Raw genomic sequence first — 18596 nt, forward strand, 5'->3', positions numbered from 1 at the left:
ATAACCTTTATACCTTTCTAAGGGTCCCAACAAGAATCCAAACAGAGGGCATGTTCATATACTATGGGTTTTATCTAGAACACATTCAGAGGTTCTACTGAGAACCATTTTATATGCCACAGATTTTATCTAGAACACATTCAGGGTTCTACCAAGAGCCGTTTTATATTCCAGGCATTTTATCTAGAACACACACAGGGGGTTCTACGCAGAATTGTTTTATATTCCAAGGATTTTATCCAGAACACACGAAGGGGTTCTACCGAGAAACATTTTATATCCCAAGGGTTTTCTCTAGAACACACACAGGGGGCTCTAGGAGAACCTTTTTATACTCCATGGGTTCAACCTAGGGATGTTTTATATGGTACAAAGAACCCCTGGCAAACCATTGATGAAAGAGACTGTCAAGGATTTCAACAATCCTTGGTGGACTTTCAGGGAACATTCGGGATGTTCTAGGAACGGTAAGGAAGCCATTAGGATGTCTCCCCTCTAGGTCAGATTCAATCTGTGTTTGATCAAGTAAAATAAATAAATTTATTATTGTATTAAAAACAGGAACACAAAATTAAAAACAAACTCCAAGAATCCATGAGATGATGAGATGCTTTTAGATTCACATATTATTATTATTATTATTATTATTATTATTATTATTATTATTATTATTATTATCAGTAGTAGTAGTAGTACCGTTGTTGACAACTGCTGAAGTTGACAGCTGAAGTTCCTCTGGGTAACAAGCTTGGTTAACTGTTAGATCGCAGAACAAAAAGAGGCAGGAAGAGTCAACTGCTGACAACAACGGTACTACAACAACTTGTTGTTGACTACCAAAATCCTGCCTGCAGTACCGCTTCATGCCATCGGTGTCGCTGTGGGCCCAGGTGGCTCTCCGGAAAGCTCCGGAAAAAGTCGACATGAACCGGAACAGGTACACAATGGTCATCATGGCCAACAGCATGTAGCCTAAGTGTTGGACTCATCGCACCAAGTTTCGTGTTTTAATTGGGCTGTTTTAACTGTTTCGTACGAATTAATATTTTTATAAGCTGACAGAGAAGCGATTATTCACCGGAGATGGGAGTCCCGGCGTTTTTCCGTTGGCTGAGCCGAAAATATTCTTCAATCATTGTTCATTGTGTGGAGGAGAAGGTGAGTGATGTTAGCATGTTAGCTAGCAGCCGACTCAGTTTGATTTTTACCGTTAGCGGGAACGTTTTAACGTCTGATAACCATCCAAACACACACTGTTTACTGACTACAGTTCGTTAATATGTTGTTGTCGATGCATTTTTGTGTTTTGTTTGTGTTGGTTCAGTAAACGTTTATTGACATAAAAAAACGCGGCACACAGCGGCAGTTTGAGAACTTCTGAGTGAGAATGTAGCTAAACAAAACAAAACAAAACTTCACTTTACCAACAAACATGTCCGAATAAATCCTGTTTGACCGCAGCGTCGATTGAAACAATGGAACTTTTAACTCTTCATGACGATGTTAAAATGTCCATATACAATATTGAAGGACTTTCTTGAATGATCTGTAATTAAGTTTATTAAATATGAGGGTGTAATTAAAGATTTCAAAGTTTCCCCGTCCATAAGGAATGCTACATCATTAGTCTCCTCATTAGTCTCCCCCTGAACATGTTCGATAAAGAAAATTCAGTCATCTTCTCATCCTTATGTCGATTGAAGATTAACCGATTAATCATTTAAGAATTTGATCGATGAAGTAAAAGTTGATTGCTCGACTATCGAATAAAGACCTGAAATATAATGTATTATATTTAGGAGTGTGTTCTCCTTGTTATCTGATAAGTAGTATATGTTTTTAATATGTGGACCTTTACTTCTTTCTTCCATAATGCTTTCAGAGAACACGCAAAATATTGTTGTGGAAATAAAGCTTTTATAGAGGGAAAAAAACACACTTAGTATTTTTGGGTATGAGTACAATTTGTAAATAACAGCTAATGAGTGCTTGATCGTTAATTTTATCAATGATCAACTAAGAAAAGTGCTCACAGTTTGCAGCCCCTAGTTGTGTTTATTTTTTTAATTTAAAAAAAATCTGCTGGGGTTTCACAGCAAAACAGCTGGTCACCATTCACTTCCATTGTTTGGGAGTTTCCTGTGAAACTCCAGCAGTGTTTTGTGGACTCAGAAACTAAACGCAACCTTCATTCGGTGTGAGGATAAGTGGGTAAAGACTGAATTTATATTTTTTGGTAAACTATCCCTTTAAGACAGAGAAAGGGATGCCAGCTGCCGTGTGTGTCAGTTGTTTAGGCCTGTACTGCCCGGTGATGTTTTCAGTTTTGTTGTTTTGTTTTGTCTTCACAGGGTAAAGAGTGTAATGGAGTCCGTATTCCTGTTGATACCACCAAACCAAACCCCAACGAGGTGGAATTTGACAATTTGTACTTGGACATGAACGGAATCATTCACCCATGTACACATCCAGAAGACAAGTAAGACGCTATCTCTGTGCTCTTGGGACATTTGAGACTTTGTTTTTGTTTTACTTAATTTTCTGTTTACAACATGGATGCATAATGTTGGATTTTTGCTCATATTTTCTGACTCATTCTTCCCAGTTGCCGGTATAGATGTATGACCATATTTTTTCACTTACAAAGAACATCAGTTCTCTCCTGTGTTGGAATTAACATATTATTCTGCCTACTCTTGTATGATGATAGTATTCCACTGACAGCTACAGACATAAAATACAATGTAACAAGAGAGAATATACCAGATGTTCAGTTGTAGATTAGTAAACTCCAGGTGACTGCATGGTGCTCTTTAATTCAAACTGATCAACTAGAAAAAACAGAAAGTCACTAAGCTTGCTTCAGGTAAACTTGTACTGAGCCAAGGATATGGTTTGAAAAGCCTTTATTGGTTAGAGCAAGTCAAGGTTTCAACCCACACTGGGTCGTTTCATCTCTAAAATGTCCACGTTCACTAGACAAAATTAGAAAACTACTGCTGACAGTTTATTCGTCTTATGTTCTTCACGGATTCATTGTTATGATTGTGATGTTTCTGAAGCTGGGTGATTAAATTTGTGGTTTTGAAGGAAAGTGATTTGGCTCCTCACATGACCGACACTGAGCAATCATTGCAAAAAGCAACATTGCTGTCCGTTTCAGATGCTTAAAAAAAATCTCCACACCGCAGACATAGTTGCGTCACATGCGTATAATGTAAGTGTCATCTCATTGGCCTGTCATATGGATGCTGATGATGTGCTGATATTATCATGCATGTCCAATTTGCAGTTCATTATAGTGATAACTTGTAATGTTTCTGTTGCTGTCAGAGTTTGGTTGGTCTGAGATGGTTTAAGTCCTATTCCGCCACTAAACAAGGGAGCTTTACGATTAAGTTTGGCACGATGCTTCCCCACTTATAAAACCAACATAAATAAGGGATTAAAACTTGACACTCTGAACTCTGCTGTCCACAGACCTGCTCCCAAAAATGAAGATGAGATGATGGTTGCCATTTTTGAGTACATCGACCGTCTGTTCAATATTGTGCGTCCCAGAAGAGTTCTCTACATGGCCATCGATGGAGTGGTAAGCAACATTCAGTAACAGAAACCTGCAGCCAGAGAAAAGTTTGGAGGAAATTTGGAGCCTATTTAATATACATTCATCTATCCTTTTCACAGTAAAATAGGAGAGAATAGCTTTGATAACCAGCTTGAAGTCAGCTGCTGTACATTGGAAATAACTCTGTTTAACTCCATCCAGGCTCCACGGGCCAAAATGAACCAGCAGCGCTCTCGGCGGTTTCGTGCGTCCAAAGAAGGAGTGGAGCTGGTGGAGGAGAAGAGTCGCATCAGGGAGGAAATCATCCAGAGAGGTGTGTGATGTTTTTAAGTCTGACACCAGCAGACAGCAAAATACAGAGGTTGTATACTGACTTCAGTATCCACCACATTACACAGTGTGTACAGAACATTGTATGACATTTTCCTCCCAACAGGATGAGATTCTCTCGAAGCTCCTGTACAGAAAATACTGATTGTTAATAGCAAATGACAAAATGGCACTGATGTTTTTGTTCTTTGAGTGCTTCTATGCATAATTGTAGAGACAGCTCCACACTTTAAAAACACACATTGTGGTTCTTTTTCACTTTGGAAATTACAGTTTTTAAAAAGGAACATCATTATCTGTCACTATGAGTCTGTTTGTGCAGTGATATAACCTGCTGCACTGTCATGTTTCGTGTATTTGAAGTATCATTTAGACTTACCTGAGAGAGGAAACACTGTGTATCTCTCAACACTTTAAAAACTCAGTCACTGACTGAACTAGCTGGATTTTCTGAAAAGTCCTGAATCATTCAGATAACTCGCTCTGGATGAACAAATGAAAGTTTTCGTTGTGCTGTTTTCTCACAGATGTTTCACTGTATGGTTGTTTCAGAGAGTTTGATATTAATACTGGCCAGTGAAGATTCCTCTTGAGTGGAACATAATGACAGCCCATGAGTTAGAGTGGAGAGTCAATGAGTTTTCCACAACAAACTGCTGCAAAATTTTCACAATAGGTGTTAAAAAATGGAGGGTTTCCATTTTTGTTAAACATATTTTCTTTAAAAATGTTTGAAAAAAGTATAAGAGCTTCTGTCCATTGAAATGCTAGAGGGCTTTTAATTTGAATTGTACATGGGAAGTGTTGGGTTTGTAATAACAGCGTGACTTTAACAGGACAAATGGGAGCTGATCAAAACAAGGCTTCATGCTCACCTTTTCATCTGTTATGTTACTGACTGTACTGACAAACTACAGCTTACATCTTACAAATTACAGTTACTAATCAAAACATTGGTGATTCTTTTTGGTTTGCCTGGGGGACATCTGCACTCTTCTAGTTGTCCTGTATTAGAGTTGGCAAGAAAAAAAAATACTTGATACCTCTTTTGATACTCCAACAAAAACAAAGTCTCATGCACACAAAATCTGGTAATTTCTATTTTGTTTTTTGGAACAACCTGCACACATTGCTGGTTCAGAAAAGGTCACAGAACACTGTCTGATTTTGCTTCCAACCAAATTTCATGCAGATCAGTAAAGACTGAACTGAGGTCTTAAATGAGCATGTGATGATGTTGATGAGGACCTTTGGTACTTTTGTTTGATTCTTTAATTAATAGGTATTTTATCATTTTAAACATGTAGCATTGAAAAAAGTATCAGCACTTAAATGCTTTTTACAACCTCATCCTGTGTTGAACTTCATTAAATGGTTGAAGCCACTGAGCACCCTGTCGTTTCTCTTTATGACTGACCAGAATGTCTCATAACTAAACAACAAACACCAGTTTGTGTTTGTGTAAAGTTAAACCAGACCATCCTAACTGAAAACTGACCCCAAACTTGTATTTGTGCAGTTATCTGTCTTCCTGCTCAGTGTAACCTCAGTTGTTATATTTTTTTTCTCCACAGGAGGTTATCTTCCACCTGAGGAGATTAAAGAGAGGTTTGACAGCAACTGTATCACTCCAGTAAGTGCGATCAGTACTACATCCTGTATTCAGTGCATTTTCACTTACAAAGATGGTGTCTGTTCCTCAATGTGTTTGTTTCCAAGTGTAAATTAAGCTTGTATGTATCAACGTGTAGCAGCAGAATAACACAATACTCTTTTGTCTCCAGGGGACAGAGTTCATGGACAACCTGGCACAATGTCTCCGATACTACGTCGCAGACAGACTCAGCAATGATCCAGGATGGAGGAACGTCACCGTGAGTGCTCAACTTTACAGCTCAGGCTTTTAAACCAGCAATTTCTTCTTGTTTTTTGATATTTTAAAGATAAAACAATTAAACGATCAATCAAAAATAATATGAAGATTAAAGTGGGAATTGTAATGTTGAAATTAAGTTTTTGCTTTGTTGTTGTTATCTTTGTTTTCATATCCTGGCGGATGGCATGTTGCACCCTGTCTCAACCTTTAGTTAAATTTAACTTTCTGTCCTCCAGGTCTTCCTGTCTGATGCCAGTGTTCCTGGTGAAGGTGAACACAAGATTATGGACTTCATCAGGAGACAGAGAGGTACAGCTGCTTCACACTGATAGATTTTAAAAACTGATGAGGATTACTGAAAAGTACCCACACTGTAGCAGGACACATCATAAACAAAAACAGGTTTTAAAACCACACACCACAGTCGTAACTTTACAACAACAGATGAGACTAAATGAAGCACTCAAGACGAATCAATATGGAACCATCTGTATTCAAGCAGACTTGACTGACTGATGAACACAGAAAGATGAAAGTGTTGCTGAATATCATGATCTGAATTCTCTCTCTCTCACACACACACTGCCAGACATTTTATTTATTTATATTTGTGATTCTTCGACAGCTCAACCCAACCATGACCCCAACACACACCACTGCCTGTGTGGAGCTGACGGTAAGCTTTTAAATCCACTTAGTGAAAGAATATGAGCAATAAAATGTCTGTTAAATAATTAATTAATGTTACCAGTCAGAGGTGAGCTTGTTTTATTGATGGTGACTGTCATGATTTCCACCTTGTCAAAATAAAACCTTTTTGTGTGTGTGTCTGTGTGTGTGTCTGTGTGTGTGTCTGTGTGTGTGTCTGTGTGTGTGTGTCTGTCTGTGTCTGTCTGTGTGTTTGTCTGTGTGTCTGTGTGTGGGTGTGATGACTGATCAGCTGACCTGATCATGCTGGGCCTGGCCACACATGAGCCAAACTTCACCATCATCAGAGAGGAGTTCAAACCCAACAAACCCCGCCCCTGCGCGCTCTGTGGACAGATGGGTCATGAAATCAAAGACTGTCAGGGGACGTCCCGAGAGAAACGGGGAGAGGTGAGCTCTGGAGTTTTGTGGCAAAATGTACTATGATAGTTGTATAATGTATAGAAAATATGCAACGTGGCTGACTTTTATTTTCACATATTTTGGCGTGTAAGTGATAAATAGTATAAAAATAAAAGTTTTAGAATTGGACCAGTAGATTACCTCAGTCGTCAACCATGAAATAGGCTGCAGTGGCCACAAAATAATTCCCTGGGGGCAACTGCGCCTGTCGAATACGTCCACTAAAAGTGCTTGTTTTTACCACTGACAGGCTCAGATTGTTATTCTAAGTGTGACATCATTATGGAAATAATCCCTACAGAAGCAGACCTTTTCAACTACAATCTGAAGCCTTTATATCTCTCTCTTCAAAGCCAGCAGACTCCTTTGACAAAAACATTAATTTGACCTTGTAGAAGGCAAGAGTTGCTGGTCTACTGCTGCCTCAAATGACTGTTTTTGTCTAACCCTACACTTTAACAGAAAGGTTTGTCTCTGTAGGGATCCTTTCCATGATGTTTGTCAGACACTTAAATTAACAATCTGAGCCTGTCAGTGGCAAAACAAGCACTTTTAGCGGACTTACTGTGACAGTGAATAATTGCTACCAAGAATTATGATGACGCCATCATGCCTGTTTGCAGCTGCCACCTACTGGACCATTTCCAAAAGTTTTGGTCCCGATTTGTCATTTAAACCTCAAAATATGTGAAAAACTCCAGAGCTACAATTTAAATACCAGAACTTAGAATGGAAACAGCAGATTTTAAGCTGTACTTTGGATTTCTCTGAAACTGATGTTTGTTGAGACATATTGACATATTTGATCTGTTTCTTTTTCCTTCTCTTTCAGCATGATGAGTTTGCAGACTCAGTGCCAGTGTCTGAACAGGAGTTCATATTTATCAGGCTCTGTGTACTGCGAGAGGTAGATATATATTATTTATATGTTTTATATTTTTCCATTGCTTCCTCCTACAATTTTAAAAGTTGAAAGGCTCTAGACATCTGATTTTCTTTAACCTCTAACAAATCAGACAAATCCTGATTTTGATGTAATGGTTACAAGAGCAAACATTAACTCTTCTCTCCTTGCGTGTTCTCAGTACCTCGCTAGAGAGCTGACCATGGCCAGCCTGCCGTTTGCCTTCGACTTTGAGAGGAGCGTAGATGACTGGGTCTTCATGTGTTTCTTTGTTGGAAATGATTTCCTACCACACCTGCCGTCCTTAGAAATCAGGTGAACTTCGGGACACCTTTTGAAACACTGAAAGCTGATTTGAATATTAGAAGAAATGGTTTGCATGTGGGTCTTTTAAATACTCAGAAAGAGCTGTCAGTTATCTAAATTCAAGACCTTAAACAGGTCTAATAAATAAATATACAGGACTCAATTATTCCAGCATTTCTCAGGCAGCTAACTCAAGAGCTGACGAGGCTTCAGTTTTCTTTAAGCTTCACAAAACCAGGGTTAATTGCAGGACAGTTGTATTGTGTTGCTTTAGATAGTGCAGGTGTTGAAGACAGCCTGATTATTCACTTTCACCACGTTCGTGATCCTGCTGTCACTTCACTTTAACCTCCAGCTGATCAGACTGAAGACTGGTGGAGAAGCTCAGACGTCTTGTTGTGTTTTACTGTTTGTCTGTAGGTTTAATCTTTAAAGATAAAATAGAGCTCCAAATGTTGGTTGGTTACCTGCCAGAGCAGCTGATAAGGCAGCCAAATTTCCCAAGATAAATCAGTGTTTGTTGTCAGTTCAGTGTCTTGTTCCAATTTTCATTTAAATTTACGCTGATTGACTTGCCTTTAATTATTCACTGGTGTTGTTTGTTACAGAGAGGGAGCCATAGATCGACTGGTCAACATCTACAAAGACGTTGTGCACAAAACCGGAGTGAGTATCGTCACAGATTTTTACCATTCCAGTCATGGATTATTTTCTTTAGATCTTCTGATCTGACTGTCCGGTGCTGTGAATAAAAGGGCCTGTGTTTTGTCTGTAGGGGTATCTGACAGAGAACGGCTACGTCAACCTGGAGCGAGTTGAGATGATCATGCAGGCCGTGGGCGTGGCCGAGGACAACATCTTCAAGAAACGCAAAGAGGATGACGTAAGATTTTCTGCATTTTCACGCAATGATCATTTGAATTTCGACACCAAGGTTGTTGTATCAAGCCTCAGTACTTGACTGAAATGTGTCTGTAGGACAGAACGTTGGAAACCCAAGTACAAAATGACTGTTATTTATTCTTACATAGTTTATTCATATTATAAATCCTCACAGGGCTTCTTGTGTGAAATTTTGATTAGATTTCTCAAAGTAAGGAGGTGTGGGTCCTATTTGAGGTTCAAATGATACCCAGCCATAAGAGACAGAAATTGCTGTTCATTTATCGTGTTTGTGTTTCCGTCTTTCAGGAAAGCTTTAAGAGAAGAATGAAAGAGAAACGAAAGAGGATGAAGGTGAGTAAAGAAAGTGGATGATGATGATTTTGTTTTTATGCTAGCTGGTAAATCTTGACTGATAAAACTGTGTTGACTACATAGAAAGAATTAGATTAGATTCAACTTTATTGAAAACTTAGACGAGGAAATGCAGTTTAGCATCAAACCAGAAGTACAAAAGGACGTCCTGCTTTTACATTCAGCTGTAGTGTGAAGTTTCCTGTCCATCATTCCAAAAATCTGTCATCTGGACTCCAAGAAATAAAAAACACTCACAGCAAGAGTGTTGACAGACACACACAATTATCACCTCTTGTCACATGTGCACAGTATATAATTTTCACGGGGGTGACAGTTTTGTGGTCCTCTCTGTTATCGCAGGCAGAGCAGCGGGGCCCCGCCTTCCTGACCACAGGCCAGTTTGCCCCTCATGCCCTGGGGAGAAGAGACCGACCCGAAGCCGTCCAGAACGCTCGGCACCAGGCCTACGACATGAGGATGCAGTCCACTGAGCAACACAACCGAGTACGATAGGATGTTGATGTGTGATATAGAGCTTCTGTGCAGCTCTCGAAATCTGGGAAATGATTCACACGAGGTCCAGGTCTTAAAAAATTTGGACTGGCTCAAAAAGTCCAAAAAAGTAAAGATTTGTATCCACTGAATTTATTATAGCTTTAGCACAGTCATGGGCTCTGTGGTTAAAGTAATTCAGGCTAACATGTTGTTATCAGGCTAAATTCATCCTGTTTATTCTCGTCCAGCTGATTTGCTTCTTGAACATCAGTTTGATTTGTTGATCCTGGATGAAGTTATCTAAAAAAAAAAAAATGCACTCTTTATTTTGAAATAAAGGCAACATGAGTAGAGAGTTGAGGCTATGATTCCAGCATTTAGATGACTGAATGCTGATCATATAATTGTAATTGTAGAGGTAAGTGTGTTGGGAATCCTCCCAGCATGCACTGGGGCAACAGATTCATAGGACATTCAGGACATATGACTATGTCATATACGTCAAGAGCCACGTTGTTTCCACACCTGGGTCACTGTTGAAGATGAGATTATTTACCAGTGAATGAGGTCAGACCATGGTGGGATGTTGGTGCAGGGTCAGTAAAGGTTTACAAAAGGATGTGTGACTTTTGAGTCATAATCAGCCTGCAATGAATATTACAATCATCTGAAATCATATATGATTGATTCCCTTCTATTTTCATGCGCACAAAGTGCCCAACCCTCCTGGGTTTATAAGACTTCACATACAGTTGCAGTGTTCAAAGAGTTTCCTTTCAACACAAAATTACAGCCCATTTTATAGCTCAGACTTGAACAGAATACTCTGCCTTCTCTCCTGACTCGACAAATAAAATCTGCTACAAAAAAGGTTCCTTTGGTAAAGCACAAGTCAATTTCCTCATACTCATCCAGCCAAATGAAATCGGCATATATAGAGGGCATTTTAGTAAAAAGTGCATCCCTTAAGTCCTCATAGGCAAAACTGCAAAAAAGAAAAAATGAACCTCATTCTCAAGCTCACACGACAAACAGAGTCTGTCCTCCTCTGGAGGGGACATTAAACCTGCAGGTCTCTGAGGACAATGGTGATGTTCCTGAACGCAACTCTGCACATGACCATCTTTGTCCTTTGTTTAAAATATGCTTGACCTCATAGCAATTCTTTATGAGGCAGTATTTTGTATGTGTCACTTTGAGGCTGCTGTACGGTTACATATTCTAATATTCTATGTGGTTTTCTCATCGCTCATTTTCAGATTGAGTCAGGAAGCCGACGGCATTTTGCATTGGTGATGGCGATGAATATGCAGTCATGAAGTGTTTTTTTTTTTTTCTTTTTTCTGCAGGATGCTGCTCAGTCCCTGAAGGCCATGATGAGGAACGGTGGCAATGTAAGTTCTTGGTGAAACAGAAAGTGGACAGACACACACACATACATATTTTTAGAAATATTTTTGAATTTGGAAGATTAGAGCAGTCCTTTGTTTTTTGGTCCACCTGGATGTCCAGTGTTGACCATTTTAGCAACACCTCATCTTTATTGACTGTCTTTAGCATCTTTTACAGCATATTTTCACTTTTTTTGGATGCTGTCTCTTCATGTTAAACATTAAGGTCTTCTGCCCTTCTTTACTCTGAGTGTTCATTTGTTTTTGGTTTGACTTCAGTTTGGACACACAGTTGGATAGAGATCCACTTTAAACCTTTGAGGTGCCTGTAGAGGCAGTGTGATTCTACTGAAAACCAGATATATTTAAATGGATTTATTCTTCAGTTATCTTAATTATCACCTGGTAGTAATCTTAAAGTCCTTGATCAATACAATAGGTTGAAAAGAAAAGCATTTAATTCTCCAGCAGGTAGAAGTTGATCGCTGCTTTTCAAATGTCTCTAGACTGGTTAAAATGTCACTCTGTCAGTCCTGTTGAAACCCTGTGGCCTTTTCTTATAGATATAAACAGTGTAATATAAGTTGGATTGTAGTTGTACAGCAGTGTGTTTGAATGTAGATGCTGTCCTTTGGTTCAGTTCATGGTCAGGTTTCTATTTAACATGTCTCTTAAGCTGTTGAATTTTATTCCCATGTACAGCGTTAAATGTATCGACCAACAATAGGCAGCTATACATTAGCACATGAATGAAAAGAGCACAAAAGCTTCAGGGGGGTAAAAAAACGAAGGCTAAGTAGCTAAGGTTGTTTTATTTCCACCAGTTTTCTTCACACCTAGAAAATCATATATATACATACATACAGCAGTGCAGATAATTTATCTCTTCATATTTTTACATTTGTGTCTTGTAATCATAGTTAATCAAGGGCCGCCTCTTTATGATTTATTTTTTATTTGAATAAAGGTTATCAGTAAAATGATTTTGTAATTGTCTCACTGTTGAATACAGTACTTACCCCTGAAAACACATTTTTAATGGACTCTTTGATGAAGATGGTGGAATTCGTTGCCTTTGTTCTTGATTTTTATATATATGGCATGAATATTTGTACAAAATATTATAACCTTTATTTACTAACTTGAATATCATTCAGACTGACCTTCATTTACAATGATGTGGAGTAGACAGGTTTAAAAGATACAAACAACAAAATAATAAGATACAAGATGAATGAATTAAAACAACAAATGAATATTAAATAATAAAAATACAAGCACTAAAACAATTCAAGTAAAACAGGTAAAAATAGGCAGCGTGGTTATTGATCATGGATTTGAATGTGATTGATTTTTAGGGTGTTTTGTAAAGAGTTTCAGATGGTCGGGGCACAGAGAGCTGAAATTATCAGTTGATTAATCAGTTAATCGATCAATGTTTTTTATAATGTAGTTATTTATCATTTAAGCAAAAACGTCTTTGTTTTTAGTTTTGTTGCGACCTTTGTAGATTTGTTGAAAACAAATTTATGAGAGATTTTCTTTTTTCCGATGTATTTCCTCTGATCTGTTTATTTTCTTTGTGTTTTTTGCCCTGCCCAGTCGTCTGCAGGACCCAGCGAAAGCCAAGACAACAGGGGCGTGAAGAGGAAAGCTGAGGACAGCGACAGCGAGCCGGAGCCTGAAGACAACGTCAGGTAAATCTGCACAGAGCTGGCTGGGCGGGGTCTTAGTGCAGGGTGGGGTCAGGGTGGCAGCGCGGACACGTTTTGAATTCAAGCTGCTGTCTGGGGAAATAAACTGGGAACTGATGTTTGCATTTCCATTACAGGATGGTCCTGTTCAGTCTCACTTTTAAAAATGTGTTTATAAGAAAATTTAGGGCTGCGACTAATTATTATTTTCATAGTCATTTGTGATTAATTTAATAATCAATTAATTGATTGATTGTTGGAGCTCTAGAAAAGATAGCATTGATCATACTGTAATGACTATAAAATGCGATGTGCTTTACTTATTGGAGTAAAGTGATTTTGTTAATGTTACTTTTATCTAATAGTGTGAGTTGAGAGAGATCTGGCTTAAGAAGAGTGTGTTTGGTTTTTGGTTTAAGCTTGTTGAAAATAACAGATTTGAAGCTTGCTGCACCTCGTCCGAGAAAACTCTCTGATTAGAAACTTTGAGTATAAAAGCATGAGAGTTGAGAGAGATACTAACTAACTAAGAACAACTAACTAGCAGCCAACATTAATCTGTTATTGTATTAATATTCAAAACCTGTTTGTTGTTTCAGAAAGACGTACACTGCAGAGCTAGCATGTTGCACTGAGAATATGATGGTGGAATAATAATAAAATAGATTTCTTAATATAATAAGATGATTGAGTGGAAGTGTTGCTGGGTCCTTCTGTTGGTCACATACTTCAGATATTTATTGTATTTATTCTTCAGGTGAATTGCCTGAATGAAACAGTCTCAGTAAAAAATCAAAAAAGGCAAGTCTTATTCAACATCACTCCAAGGCGCACTGTAAAAATGTCTCAAATTTAAATGCCTTTATTTTTCACTGCAAAAAGTTTAAAATGACCAACACATATCGATCGACACAGGTCTTCATCAGGGTCCTTGTTTTATGTTTTGTTACTGAGACTGTTTAACCCATGTAATGAGCTCTTCACCTGAAGAATGAGATTGTTTAAAATGGTTGATAATTTTTTTTTTTATGTGAAATATATTCTTGGTGCTTGTGCTGTACCTTTTAAAAATGAATTACAACCTCATCTTAGCCAAAAAAAAACTCTTTTGACACTTATAGTGCCTGTTAAAGCAGTCTGGAGTGTCCAGCAGATGGTCTGCGTGCAATTTTTACATCACAGGATGTGCAATATTTGTTAAAGGCAACATGTGTCAAAAAATGTTTAAATGATTGAATGTGGTGAGGCAGAGATGTCCCTCTCCATTCTCATTTTAACATGTTTTTCAGTCAAAATAAGGATAATGATGTAAAAATTAATCTTACATTTAATATTGCAATATCATTCAAAATAATCACAATTAGATATTTTTTCAAAATCGTTCAGCCCTAGTGAAGATGGAGTGAACAAACACAACCACAGAGACGTGCTCATTAATGCCACAGTGCTGCAGCACAAGCTGTTAACTCTCTACCACCTCCCCAACACACACACACACACACACACACACACACACACACACACACACACACACACACACACACACACACACACACACACACACACACACACTTCTACACACACACACACTCACCCCTCTGCTGAACAGCTCCCACCTCCTCCTGCACGTGATTAATATGGAAAGCAGGAATATTCGAGTAAATTCCTCTGTGACGCACTCGTCAAAGCTGCTAAATCCATCGGGCTAAATTGGTATTCATGGAGGCTTTCCTCTCAGGAGTCGGCGCTCCCTGCGGGCCGCTCCGAGGATCCATGGCGCAGATGCTGGACGGCCTTGATTATGTGTGCAGAACGGCATCGCCGCCCCAAATCTACCAAGAAGTCAAAGCCATTAAACTATTCTAGCAGCAGTGAGGAAGTTAATGCAGTTTTTTCAGCCTATAGAGGAACAGTGCAGCATCCTTACAGAAAGTGATTTTAATAAGTAAATGTATCGTTTAGGTACATTTACACGACAAACATCTGATCCAGTGTCACTTAAACTCACATTCAACAGGAGAATCAATTTACACTTGAAGGTCACAAACTATATACGAAACACTGTGTTTGTATTTGTTAAGGGTACAGCATCCAGACAGATGAGCCCTAAAAGAGTTGATCAGTATGATGAATCACCATTAATCACCACCAATAATCACCATTATTTTGATAATTGATTAATGGGTTTGAGTAATTTGTTAAGAAAAAGGATCAAATTCTCTGATTCCAGCTTCTTAAATGTGAATATTTTCTGGTTTCTTTACTCCTCTCTGACAGGAAACTGAATATCTTTGAGTTGTGGACAAAACACTTTATTATATTATGATATTATTCAACACTTAATGGGATTTTAGAGCCAAACAACTATTAATCGAGGAAATAATCAATGATTAAAATAGTCATTAGTTGTTGTGCTAATTATGAACAGATTTACTGTAAATACTCAGGGTTCATTCAGAGTCTTGAAAGTTTTGAAAAAGCTAATTTTAACTGAGTACAAGGTTAGAAATATACTTTAGTCTGAGTACTCCTAAAAAATGCTTGATTTTCAACATAATCTGTTGTTTCATCGCTACAATCACTCAATGAATACAAAATTTAAAAAAAATATTTCCATTGACATGAAGCCATTGTCATAATTGTTTGTCTCCTTGCATCTCAAACTTAATGCACAGTGGAGTTGACTGACCTGGGAACCTCATGAGAGCGAGCATCTGCTTTCACAACTGAACGTATTGTAAAAAACTAGTAATGTCTGGAAGAGAGTCTGGAAATGTTTGGTTCAGGTACCTTGAACGTGCTTGTAAAGTGCTTGAGTGTTATGGTTAAAAGCTGCCTGAATCATCTCAGGACGACCATGATGCATTTCAGACTTGGGAGGTATCAAGGTATTGCTGTATACCAGGGTATTTATAAATCTTTTCCGTATTACTTTTAATATTTTCACCATGGAAAAAGTCGTCTGAAACATAAAAGTTGCAGCTGTTTTTTATTGATGGAAAATAAGAATATAAAATTAATTTATTGCAGTAGGGAAGGAATAATTATTTAGAGGTAGATGGGAAATAATTGGTCGGGCATTTCTGCTTTACATCCTGGGTCTCCTTGCTAATTAATTAAATATGACCAGATGTAGAATGACTAAAATAGTGGCACATATAACTTTATTTTGAAATGCCTTCTTCAGACTATAAAAGCAGTTTATTAGCCACATGATACATCTGTATATCATCTCTGTTCAGCTGAATGGTGTGCTGGTATCCACGGCAACAACTGTCATTTGTCCTTTAGTAAGAATCTATGGAATAAAAGCGCTTATTTCCTATATATTCATTTAAGTATTTAAACCCACCACGACTTGTCTAAGAAGACTAATTGCATATTAGACACACGGCGTTCTAAGATAGACAGTATCATATAGCACCAGCTTTTAATGATTTGTTTTTCCACATAAATACTGTCTGATACCGTATACCCCGGTGAAATGTCAGGGAGGTATGATGGTATGAAAAAATAAATACTGCCCGGGCCTAGTGCTGCTTAGATTGATCAGACGGCAATCTTTATTCGACAGTGTTCATTAAGAATATGATTGAATATGATTGGCAGATTGTGATTAAGGCTGTTAGTCGCCAATTGAAAAAGACCGAAGATGACGCAAAAAAAAGGAAATAATTTCTGGTGGAAAGACCTGAAAGCAAACTAGCCCTGCACCTGGACACTGTTTTGTGGTCACTCACGATGTCAGCTGGTTTTCTCTACACGTGCCTTCTGTCCCGAGTGAGAACATCACTTCCTGATCTGAGGAAAACTCGTTCCATCTTCTGAATCGTTCTCGATCAGTAAAATAAAACCATGTCCGTCTGCGTGTTGCTGCAGGTTGTGGGAGGAGGGCTGGAAGCAGCGATACTACAAGACCAAGTTTGACGTGGACGTGAACGACGAAGACTTCAGACGGAAGGTGGTCCAGTCGTACGTGGAGGGTCTCTGCTGGGTACTGCGGTACTATTACCAGGTAACACCGGAATCACTTTGTGGCTTTGTTTACATGCACTCATACAGTAAAATACAGTCTAATCTCTGTCTGTTCTGCTTGTTGGTGTTTATTGTACTGCTGTAATGTCTGTAAAGACCCTTCTCTCGTTAGCCAGTTTAGAAATTTGCCTAGCCTAGTGTTAAGCTAACTGGCTAACCTCTGTGTTACTGTGAACACACGGTTAACGTGGTTACTGCAACAGTTGTTTCGTACTCAGATCAGATCATCTCTGCAGCTCTGATGTTTTCTCACACATTTTTCAAAAAAATTAGATTTGGTTCTGTGATTTGGATGTTCCACTTGGCCAGAGTGTGATTTTATTGCAATTGTAATAACTTTTAACTGGCTAAATCACATAACTCACTGCAAATCCTCTTCCAAAAAACCTGGTGTCAAGCATTAAGAACAGCTATATAGAAATATCCTCTCCTCTCGTGGATGGTCTCGTTAACTTGTGTAGGTCATATAGAGGCATCAGTATTAAATTCAGTTAAATCAGTTATAAACTCCTTGTAGCTGCTTTTAGTAATTCAGGTGTTACTATTTTCTGTAGTGACTAAATGTACTACAATAGAAAACAAACCTCCAAGTTACCACAGTACAACCAACTGATAATCAACTGGCTTTAAGTGTGACTGTTATTATTTAATTAAAACTACTAACTACAGTACACGATGCAGTAATTCTCAAACCTCAGAAATCCTTCATGTACGCACCAACGTTGACAGAACTGCTTTCAGGTTTTTAATGCGCCTCTTTAATAGAAGTAACTTCAGACTGCCCTCAAACCAGATTCTTACATTTCCTGTGGATATTTTAAAGGTTTATTATCTAACTTCTTTTGTGAGCTGTTTTTTTTATTCCTTTGTTATTGTGTAGTTCTCTTTCTTCATTGTGTTCTTGTGAGTGTTTTCTTTTGTTCTCAGACCTCTCTTTTAAAAGAGATCTTGATCTCAATAGGCTGTCTGACAAAATAAAAGTTAAAGGAGAAATCTGTTGTGTCATCAGAGATCAAGGTAACATGTTAAGTTGAAATACTCGATACTCTGACTTCAATGCTCCTGTGAAGGAATAACTGTTTCTCTTTGTCCGTTTCATGTTAATTAGAGTTAAAGTTCATACTGAATGTTGGCTGAACATTATATCGGTTCAATTGAGCAAAATGTTAATGGAGTCTTGCAGGCAGTCACTGAACTCCAGCTCCAGAGTTTATATTTTCAGAGCAGTGGGCTTTTGTTTTTAGGATAACAGGCTGAACTTCACACTAACAGACAACTGACAGATTTATAAACAGCTTATCAACTGACAGTGAAGGACTTGTCCTCACTTGTTATTGTCAGTTTCCGATGTTGCATGCATCCTGTGCTCCTGCAGTGTTCCTGCAGGGCTTCCCTGAGTCTGGGGAGGAGGAGGTGGAGGGAAACGACCCGTCTCATCCATAGAGCGCATATTAAATAGCCTTTTATCCTATTTGTTGCACTCATTTTTACACGCACAATTGCTACATATTGCTCCTCTGTGAAGATGCATAAAAGAAAGTGAAAATATCTGCACACCAAAGGAGCTCCACTTTGAACAATTTATTGGTGTGATGTTTTGAGCTCTTCCTCAGTCTGCAGTTGACAGTCTTCTGTCAGTTACAGCTCT

The 18596-nt window shown here is 38.3% G+C and overlaps 1 protein-coding gene across 1 annotated transcript in view; it reads left to right on the forward strand.

Annotated features, from left to right (window-relative positions):
* Positions 1 to 933: 933 nt before the first annotated feature.
* The window catches only part of xrn2 (5'-3' exoribonuclease 2), a 51356-nt gene continuing 33693 nt past the window's right edge, over positions 934 to 18596 (forward strand). Inside the window, exons 1-18 of the mRNA XM_084736967.1 lie at positions 934 to 1158; positions 2352 to 2479; positions 3481 to 3592; positions 3770 to 3881; positions 5473 to 5531; positions 5683 to 5772; positions 6011 to 6083; positions 6400 to 6450; positions 6715 to 6872; positions 7717 to 7791; positions 7970 to 8103; positions 8703 to 8760; positions 8870 to 8977; positions 9286 to 9330; positions 9694 to 9837; positions 11178 to 11222; positions 12822 to 12916; positions 16793 to 16928. Of these exons, the coding sequence (XP_084593093.1) occupies positions 1084 to 1158; positions 2352 to 2479; positions 3481 to 3592; positions 3770 to 3881; positions 5473 to 5531; positions 5683 to 5772; positions 6011 to 6083; positions 6400 to 6450; positions 6715 to 6872; positions 7717 to 7791; positions 7970 to 8103; positions 8703 to 8760; positions 8870 to 8977; positions 9286 to 9330; positions 9694 to 9837; positions 11178 to 11222; positions 12822 to 12916; positions 16793 to 16928 (1698 nt within the window). The 5' untranslated portion in view covers positions 934 to 1083. The remainder of the gene's footprint in view (positions 1159 to 2351; positions 2480 to 3480; positions 3593 to 3769; positions 3882 to 5472; positions 5532 to 5682; positions 5773 to 6010; positions 6084 to 6399; positions 6451 to 6714; positions 6873 to 7716; positions 7792 to 7969; positions 8104 to 8702; positions 8761 to 8869; positions 8978 to 9285; positions 9331 to 9693; positions 9838 to 11177; positions 11223 to 12821; positions 12917 to 16792; positions 16929 to 18596) is intronic.

Source organism: Lutjanus erythropterus, chromosome 15, assembly GCF_056507025.1.
Source record: "Lutjanus erythropterus isolate fLutEry1 chromosome 15, fLutEry1.hap2, whole genome shotgun sequence".
NCBI lineage: Eukaryota > Metazoa > Chordata > Actinopteri > Lutjaniformes > Lutjanidae > Lutjanus > Lutjanus erythropterus.